This window comes from Petaurus breviceps, unplaced genomic scaffold (genome assembly GCF_028583685.1).
Source record: "Petaurus breviceps papuanus isolate PSGF00001 unplaced genomic scaffold, PetGlider_PUasm1.0 182, whole genome shotgun sequence".
Lineage (NCBI taxonomy): Eukaryota > Metazoa > Chordata > Mammalia > Diprotodontia > Petauridae > Petaurus > Petaurus breviceps.
In genome coordinates, this window is record NW_027185786.1 from 2,058,905 (window position 1) to 2,068,867 (window position 9,963).

A 9,963-nucleotide genomic window follows, 5' to 3' on the forward strand; every position below is an offset into this window, starting at 1 on the left:
GCAGGGGGCAGGGCACAGGAGGCAGGACACGGAGACAGGGCACAAGAGAGGCAAGGCAGGACACAGGGGACAGGAGGCAAGGCATAGGGCGCAGGAGGAGGGGTATTGGGCACAGGGGCAGAGCACAGGAGGCAGGGTGCAGGGGACAGGAAGCAAGGGGCTGGGCACAAGGCGCAGGAGACACAGCACAGGGTGCAGGAGGCAGGGTACAGGGCGCAGGAGGAGGGGTGCTGGGCACAGGGGCAGAGCACAGGGAACAGGGCGCAGGGGACTGGGCACAGGAGGAAGGGTACTGGGCACAGGGGCAGAGCAGGGCATCCTCGTAGCGCTTCTCCGTGTCTTTTCCCTTGGCACCCCTCCCCACCCCGGGCTCTCCGTCCATCACCTGTAAGCCTGGTCCACGCGGAAGCCCTTGGCCCGGGCTAACCCTGTGAGGAAAGCCCGGCGGCTCCGGCCCATGTGCCGTTCGGCCAGGTAGATGGTGACCCCTGGGAAGCGAAGAGGGGCTGGGGAGGAGACGGCGGCTCCCCCGGCCCCGGCCTCCTGCCCCCGGCCTGGGCCCCGCCTTCTCTTGGGGGGCACCAGGGCCATGCCGGAGGCGGAGCAGAGCGAAGGAAAGCTCGTCGCCGCTGGACAGTCGGGAAGGGAGGGGAGGAAGCCGGTTCCGGAAAAAACTGGGCAGCTGCCCTTATGCAAATCAAGCCCTGAGAGACCCCGCCCCACCGCGAACGCAGGCGCCAGAGGGCCGCGAGGCCACGCCCTAGGCTCCACCCCCCCATGTAGATATCACGGTCAGCCCAGTCACCAAGGGGCTGAAGGGTGGTGAGCTGGCGACAGCCCCGGGCAAAGGCGTGGAGAGGGAGGCTCCCCGGCTGCCGGTGCATCTCGGCCTGATTTCAGCCCCCAGACCCAGGGTCCAGGGGCGTCCCGAGGCGATTGTAGGACTTAAGGCGGGGGTGGGGGAATTGTTAGAACCCTGACAAAGAAATAATATTGTTACTGCTCTGTGAAGGTGAGGAAGTGCTTTCGGTGGGTTACCTAGTTTATTTCAAGGCTCAGCTGCAGCGGCACCTGTTACTGATGGGGCCCCTCCTAGCCCGAAGCTGCTAGTGCCCTCTCCCTAAAAACACCTGTTGGGATTGCCCCGAGCCTCAGTCTCCTCATCTGTGAAACCAGGGGCTCTGAATCCGTCACACTCATACCCATGACCGGGTAGGTTGTGAGCTTCTCGAGGGCGGGGATTGTTTCACTTTTGCCTAAGTCTACACTTGGGTGTGGATTAGTGAGAAAAATGAATTCTGTGACGACATCCATCACGCCGACCTGCACATTTCTTTCCAACTGAAGCCCGGGGTGTGCTGGTGAATAGTTAACACCCCCTGCAGGAAGTGGGGGGACAGGTGGGGAATGTGCACGGGCCGTATTTTTAAGTCCAATCTTCCTTATTCCCACCTTGCCTTTTAGGATCCCTGACTTTCTTCCAAGTTCAGCCCAAATGCCCTTTCCCACAGGAAGCTTCTGCTGATCCCCAAGTTGCTAGTGCCCCCCCCCATTATTTCACGTATGTTTTGTATTTTCTTATGTACATTTCCCTGCAATAAACGCAATCCTTGAGGGAGGAGACCATTTCATTTCTGTCTTTATACCCCTGGTGTATACAGTAAATGCCTAATGAGTGCTTGTTTAACTGACTTTCAGCCTTGAAGGAACCCTGGAAATCCAAGAGGAGACAGTGCCTTCCAGGCAGGAGAGACAGTCCCAGAGAAGGCAAGGAGGATGGAGCAAGGAACGTTAGGTGGGAGAACAGCAAGACACCTATTTTAGCTAGATGTACCACCTCTGGTCGGCTTCATCCACCACCTGTTTATTCTCTTCCATGAACTCTGTGTTCCAGCCTGTTCCAGCTGTCCCCTGTATGTGACATTCCACATGGCAAATAGGGAAATTTGTGTTTTGTCCTAGAGACAAGAGGGAGCCAAAGGAGTTTCTTTTGCAAGAGAATGACATGTTTAGGACTAGGTAGGTCCATGCAGAGGAAGGCTTAGAGAGGGGGAGAGGCTGGAGGGAGGGATGCTATAGCAAAAGTTCAGGGAGAATGGAATTCTGGCTCTGCCATTTTGTCAGTCAATAAATATCTAGTAGGCACCTACTATGTGCCAGGACCTGTGTAAGTGCAGATGATGCAAAGAAAGGTAAAAGACAGACCAGTCTCTGCCCTCAAGGAGCCCACAGTCTCACACTTGTGAGCTCATCTGCCTGCGTAGCATTGGGTAAGTCCTCTGACTTCCTTGGGCCTCAGTTTCTTCATTTGAAAATGAGGAAGTTCTATGCCGTGATCTGGGAGGTCCCTTTGAGAACTAGAGACTTTGATTGCATCAGCTATGACTGCAAGTCCAGCCCCTTTGCTTCCTGGCTCAGTCACTTACCATTCTTGGGTCAGATACTTTCTCTCTTAGTTCCCGCGTATGTAAAATGAGGGGATTAGACAAGATGATTTCTAAGATGTCCTTCAGGACCTAATTTTTGGCCAGGGAGACCTCCCTGGATCCCACTGCAGAAGGGGAGGTAAACAACTGCAGCTTTCTTACATTCCAATAGGGGGCGACCTTACTCCATGCCATGTAGGCTCTGGACCACCATCATCATGATCGTCGTAACCAACCCAACTGTTCCTAGAACGTTTTCCTGGAAAAATGTGCTTCTGTATCAAACTACACAGATAACACTAATATTACTTGCTGCCCTCTTCTTTTCTTTGGCACTTTGGGTTAAGTGTCTTGCCCAGTGTCACAGCTAGCAAGTGTCTGAGGTTGGATTTAAACCCAAGCCCTCTGGACTGCAGGGCTTCCTCTATTCACTGTGCCACCTAGCTGCCCATTGCTGCCCTTTTCAATGGATGATATTTTATGCAGGGTGTTTACAAGGGAAAATTTTGTTTGCTTATGCCGGGGTGTAGATGTCAAGATAGTCTAATTGGGGAAGGGGGAACCAGATTTGGGACACAGACCCAGAAAGATCCACTGATGTAAACACACATACAGACAAGAAGTTCGGCAAGTCTGTAAATAAGATCGAGTCCCTTCTGGCTCGAAATACTTCGATCTGCACAGATCTAATTCCTATCACCTTTCTTGACCTCTCTTCCTCCTCTTTTTTCTCCTCCTCCCTTACCACAACCTCAGATAGTGGTTTCTCAGCTCTGAACCCACTGTCCCGAGACCCATTGAACTAACATTTCATCCACTCCATTGGTAAAGTCACTGACAGAAAACTTTGTGGCACTTGTAACTGAGTGTGGTAAGGATGGGATGCAAATACAGCTAACTGATCTGTGAGCCACTTCTGTCACATAAGGTGCCCAGAGAAAGATGACACTGAAATGTGTAACACCAGAGTTGTATTACTCCAAGTACATGAGTTTTCTCCTTTCATATGTTTCCCAGCTAGGTGTCTCCAGGTTTATGTCCACCCTTTTCCACAAATATTAAGTAAACTCCTGGGATAATGTGATCTATATTTTTGAGTGGACAATTATATACTTATTATTTCTGGGTTTATCTAACATGAATTGTTATTTTTGTTGGTGTTGCTTTCACCTTATTGTTAAGCAAATGGTGATGTGAAAGATCTAATGTGTCATCTTCATGAGAAGCTGGATTTGGGTAAATAGAAATGCACTGGTGGGGGCTTGGGAGTTTTACTTGTGAGGAGAGAGAGTATATTCCCTCAACAGGGTTATCTGTAGTTGAGTGTAGACACATGGTGATCCTTTTCTGAGAAACTAGACCTCCTGATGTGAGAGCAGGTTGTGGTGAATGAACAAAACCAGAGAGTGAGTTTCCAACTTGTTCAGACTTACCAAAACTTGAAGTCCCCTGACATAGCCTTTGAGAGCCCAGGGTCACCTCCATACCATACTAAAGAACTAGGTAGCTAACTGATACAATGGATAGAGATCACAACAACTAGTAAATGCTAGCTTTGGCAGGTGACTTGAGACCCTTGTCAGGGAGATCTGATAGCAAACCACTGGTGAAGTCACAAGTAAATGGGGAGGATGTGTGAGCTAGTATGTGCTACTCAACTTTGGGGCTCAGGGGTCAAACCTCCATCTAAGAATAAATGGTCCCAGCTACGACGATCTGGGGAGCTCATGGGCTGGAAGACAAATTGTCTTTCTGACTTAGCCTGTGGCCAATGATGGTTAGGTCTTGTATGAATTACCCTGGCTCATGTGTAGTGAGGTCAGCTTGTCCATGGCAGGAATGTGGACACAGCTAGCAAGTGTCTGAGGTTGGATTTAAACCCAGGTCCTGCAGGGACACAGGATACTGGGTTACCTCTGAGGTCTGCCTGGATAAAGTCAGAAAGACCTTGTGCAGCCCACTGAGTGTCTTTCTGTCCCTCCTTACCCCCTACCCTCCTGCACAAGCCAGGTTTATCCTATCTCTATACTCCTGGGTTCCCCCACACAAAAAGCCCCTGCTTTGTAAAATTGTAAAATCCAGATGGCCAATATGAAATCTGGTAGTGCTTTGGGCCCTTAGTATCATACTTAGGACTGTACAGTGCACTATAAGGGGAGACAAGGTTCCAAGTTGCTTCCTAATCCATCCTCTGGCTCTTTCCCTTTCAAGAGCCATGATGTTATGCTCCCATTCGAAGCTCAAAGCAGTTCTTTAAGATAGGAAGAAGAGGTGTTTATGACCTCCATTTTATAGACCAGGAACCTAGGGCTAGGGGTAGGGGAACATCACTTGACCTGAATTGGAAAGGAGGTTAGCAGTCAAATCAGGGCCAGGCATGGTAGGGATCCCTGGAATACAGGTCACAGATAGAAGGGGGCGCTGGAATCTAGAATGTTAGAATGCGGAATGTCGATGGTCAGAGCTAGATGGAACTTTAACAAACAGAACGTCAGTGCTAGGAAGGACCTCAGAAGGCTACAGGATGTTATGGCTGGTTGTTGTTTGTCTCTCCTTTTCAAAGAGGACCAATGATATCACAAACGACTTGTGGGTAAATTGGATTTAAGTGAGGCAGAGTTGCACAACGTCCCTCTTGCAGAGTCTTTAAAGCCCAGTGGGAGGAGAAAGCCAGGACGACTGGCTTTGGCCCAGGATGCAGGGAACAACCTTGCTGTCTTTGATGTCTGAACAAACTCTAAGCACTCCACAGTGACTGCTGTAGCTGCGGTCTTGATCGTTGGAACAAACTGTTCTCATGCACCCATTTACTGGGGGAAGTCTTCTCATGCTTGGAGTAGACATCCCCTAACTCACCGATGAGTTTATGGCCTGTTAGTTACCTTGATCTGGTTTAGCCCATCTGCTGAGATGGTTTACTAGCGTGTGGCTGCTGTACATGCTATAGATTCTGGGAACCATGGGGGGAGTTGGGTGAAGGTGGAGGTGGCACTAAAGGTGGATGAGCAGCCTTGAACAGGGCTTAGCAAGCCCTCACAGCCCAGGTGCTGGTCCTCCTGCAATACCCATATTTATACCTGATCCCGCTAACACATCTCTCACATCATTCCACCTCTGCTTGGCAACTTCTGGTCATGGAGAGTTCACATTTTTTTGGGGGGGGAATTTATTATTTATTTGTTTTTGTATTCATTTGATTTTTTTGAATTTCAAATTGTCTCCCTCCTTCCAGCTTCCCTCCCATTGAGAAGGCAAGCAATCTGATATTAATTATACATGTGAAATCATTTGAAGCTTATTTCCTTATTAGTCATGTTGCAAAAAAAGAAGAAAGGAAGTTAAAAAAGCATGCTTCCATCTGCATCAAGACTCCCTTAATTCTCTCTCTGGATGTAGATAGCATTTTTTTTTTGTGCTGTGTCCTTTGGAATTGACTTGGATGGGCTTCCTATATCTTGAAGTTCACTATGTCTACTTCACTGTTACATGACCATGGTTCTTAGTTCTTTATAGCGACCAATTATCTGCCTCCTAAAGCTTTCATCCATTGGTTCGACTTTTATGTTCAAGGAAAAATGGGAGGGTAAAACCAATTGATAGATGGGATTGGTGGGTGGGAACAAATTGGCAAAACCTGTTGGTACAAGGTATGATGTGGCCATGGAGCTGTTAAGGATGGTTTCCAGTTCCCTCACTGTCTTAGTTTTTCTCCTCTGCATATGCTCCAATGGGCCAAAGTTCCTTCTGAAATGTGATTCCCAGAGTTGGGCACAGAATTCCAGAGGGGGTATGTCTGTACCTTTTAATAACCGTTGTGTTAAAACAAAAGTCCACTTTCCCTTCTGTGGTTCTCAGCTCTCTGCTCCCTCCCTCCAACATTCATTGCCTACAGGGACCTGGTCTTTTCTCTTCTCCTCCCTGAAGCACCAGAAGAGGGGGCTGAATTTTATCCCACCTGGATTAGCTCTCCAGGAGACACAGGTGTGAAGAGTCTCTTGGTTTCAGTGTGAGTTCAGGGACTATATTTTTGTTGCTGGCTGCTTGGACCACAGGGTGTTTAGGGATGGAACTAAGACAGGATACCTGGAAACACTGTCCTGGAGTTAGTTTGCTAGCTACTTTCTAAGGGACCTTGACTAGCATAGGCTGAGGATGGGGCAAAAGCTATTGGTAGATGACAGGCTGGAGTTCCATGGGAAGATGGGCACTCTATTTCTGGGACCTGAAGGGAGGGGTAATACCAGTGCAGATGGAGAACATGTGACTGAGAGTTTATGGAGAGATACAAGAAGGGTGCAGATAGATGGGGGAAGGAGAGGAATTAGTTTCTAGAGTGAGCACGACGTTAGGGGCATGGAGTCCCAGGGATTGGCATGGAGGACTGCAGGCTGAACCCTCTGGAATCCAGGGGAGGCCAGACTCTGCCTGATAGTAGATAACTTCTCTTTAGCCTGGAAAACAAAGATTCCCATCCTTGTCACAGCATCAGATTTGCTCACCTTTCCTTCTACACACTTTTTTTCCAGGAGACCATTTCTCTCCATCATCTCCCTCCACCCTAGGGGTAAACCAGACAAAAAGATCTGAGGGAGGGAGTTCTCCCCTCCTGGGTCCTCTGGTTCTCTCCAGCCAGGGCTCAAATGTAACATGGATAGACCCTAGAGAAGACCCAGGCATCTTGGCCACTCTGGGCTTTGCCCCTGTCAAAGAACCCCCATTTTTATGGTCTCTGGGTATTATTGATCCATTCAGAACTCCAGATTTTCTTTCTCATCGCCTGGAGATTAGAGATAGTCATGGAGCCCCAGGTGAGGTCAACCCTATGGAAGAGATCCCTGATCTGGGGAGTAGGGAATCCTTCCAGCCCTGAACATAGAGCCATTTATATAAACAGCATCCCCGACACAACCCTTCACTCCTCCCAAGGCCAGTCACGGGGAAAAAACAGTCTAAGTTGCTCAAGTCTGTCCTCTCCTCTTCCCCTTCCTCTTCCCCTTTCCCTGCGTGTCTCCTGTTATCCTTTGTCCCCTGAGTTCAGTGACCTCATGCAACCCTTTGGCTGCCTAAAAACTGCTGCACCCCAGGGAAGTGCTCCAGGCCCCCCACATGGTGCCCTGATTTCCACTTAAGTCCCAACTCCTCAGTGCATCTCTGCGTGTTCAGACCTGGGGCTGCCCTGAGCCCCGGAGAAGCCTTACCCCAAAGGATGCACTTTCCGATACACTGAAGCTTGGAGTGGAAGTTGTTATCGTTGCCTCCGCAGCCTCCATAGACGAAGGGTTCACACTTTCTGGATGTACTATTAAAGAACCAGCGCAGGAAGTAGCCCCGACAGACACCTTGGTCCTGCCCGACCTTGCATAGACCTGAAGGGGAGAGCAGGGGACTTAAGGGGGGCATGGAGATGGCAGATGAGGTATCCGTAGGTGACATTTCATATGATTTACAGTCCTAAGACATAATCCAACTTAATCCATTCATTGTAAAGATGAAGGAATAGAGTCTCAGCTACCAAGTCACAGGGCCAGGCAGGATTGGAACCCAGGTTGCTTGATCCCCCAATCCAGGGTGTCTCAAGTGTTCCATTGCAGGGTTTGTTCAGCCCCAACCTGGTTACCCCAGGCACCTGAGAACAGTGCCCCGCCTTTACCCTAGGGAATACCTACTTATGGGGTTGGTACACAGTTCCCATAAGACATTGATCCCCGACAGCTGGTTGCCAATCGCTACTAAGGTAGCAGCTGATGAGAGTCCCCTCTTAGGAAGTTGCCTTTTTGGAAGGGAACTCTGGGAAATGGAAATTTTTTTAGATGCAGTGGTTGTTACAAAGAGATGGGGAGGATAAACACAGAATGTCAAAAGAGAGAAAAAGGTATGTCAGAGAAGGAAGGAATCTGAGAAGTCAAACAGTCCAGATCGCTGGTTTTATACATTAGGACAACTGAGGCCCAAAGTGGCTAAGTGATCTATGTGGTCAGGGTAACAGTGACTTATATCCTGTTCCTTGACTTCTTCCCATCCACTGCTCTTTCCCTGGTGCCCTGGCATCCTGGGGTGACCCTCCAAAACACACATTTCAGGAGCATGACAAGCACTGGGGGAGATTACTTGGGCATAGGGCTCAGCATGCCTTACATCAGAAGCAGCAAACTCATGGCCAGATGAGGCCTGCACTCCCAAGTGCATCCAAAAACCAGATTAAATAAATAAAATAAAAAAGTAAATAAATATGTTTATAATATATAAATAACACAATATGTAAATACATAAGTAGATTTATATATTATATATAAATACATGAAATAAGTAAATTTAAATATAATCCTATACAGATAGTGTTAATTTTTGATTTTCCAAATTATATGTGGCCTACAGAGTTTCTTAAGTTTGACAACTAACATCTAAAGTTGTAGCTTACTTAATAATAATAGCTGACATTTATATAACACTTTAAGGTTCGCAAAGCACTTTACTTATATATAACCCCAGTTGACCCTCAAAATAGTACTGAGTGTGGGACTATGGGAATTATTAGATGCATGGATATTATATCCTTTTCAAAGGAAAGGAAATTGAGGCTCAGGTTACATAACTTACCTGTGGTCAAATAGCTCACAAATCTCAGAAGTGGGATTTAAATTGAGGTGTTTCTTGACTTCAAGTCAAGATTCTGCATCTCTTGATAAGACTCCTTGATTTTTTTGGACAGGATGGGGTTGAAGGAATGTAGTGTGGAAAAGAAGGTGCAGGGGAGGGATATTAGGAGAAATCCCTGCTCTTTATAGAGTTGTGGAAAGTCGGAGCTGAAAGGGCCTTTGGAGATTGTTTGGTCAAACCAATTCATTGTATGTAGGAAGAAGCTGAGGGACAGAGAAAAGATGTGCCTGCCAAAGGCACACAGGAGCCACGATCTGGATTTGGAGGCCAGGTTGCCTGAGTCTTTTTCTATGGGACCACAAGCTCATAGGGAAGTAGATAAACTTTGAATCTTTTTTTGCTCTTCTCAGAGATGGATGATACCATTCCTAGGGTCCCAGAAGGTGTAGTTGTCTGTGCATGCTATATGTATCATATAGTAATTTCTTAGTGTGTGTTGGAGCTAATGAGACAATTAACCATGTAAACCAGGCTACTTATTATTCATGATACCTTAGGTGTAGCTCTACTCTTTAAGCCCAAGTTTTGGTGGGGATGGTCCAGTATGGAGATCCTATAGTTCCCAGGAGAGTGGGGAGCTGCAGAGGTCAAGGATGAGATGGGTTTTTGTGAGAGGAGGCACCAAGAAATCAAAAGGAAGATATCTGGGATCTGTGTATCTTCCTTGTCCTGGGGTCTTGCTCCTCCCTGAGCCCCAAAATTGTCCCTTTAGGAGAATTTCTCCTGATATTTCAGCATTAAACAGGGGCCAAAAGACCACCCATCTTACTTCTTTCAAGAAGCCAAACCAGAGCCAACAGGAAGGCAGCCTGGAGATGGCCCCTGTTCAGCTTTCCTGGGCTGGAAAAATGACTGTGATTTTTTCTTGGCTTTCCCAATC

The 9,963-nt window shown here is 47.9% G+C and overlaps 1 protein-coding gene across 2 annotated transcripts in view; it reads right to left on the reverse strand.

Annotated features, from left to right (window-relative positions):
• Window positions 1-678, reverse strand: part of POLM (DNA polymerase mu) — a 17,662-nt gene extending 16,984 nt beyond the window's left edge. Inside the window, exon 1 of one of the 2 annotated variants that reach the window (XM_069087569.1) lies at window positions 386-678. In XM_069087569.1, the coding sequence (XP_068943670.1) occupies window positions 386-591 (206 nt within the window). In that variant the 5' untranslated portion in view covers window positions 592-678. The remainder of the gene's footprint in view (window positions 1-385) is intronic. The other variant, XM_069087570.1, reaches the window with a different exon arrangement.
• Window positions 679-9,963: the final 9,285 nt, after the last annotated feature.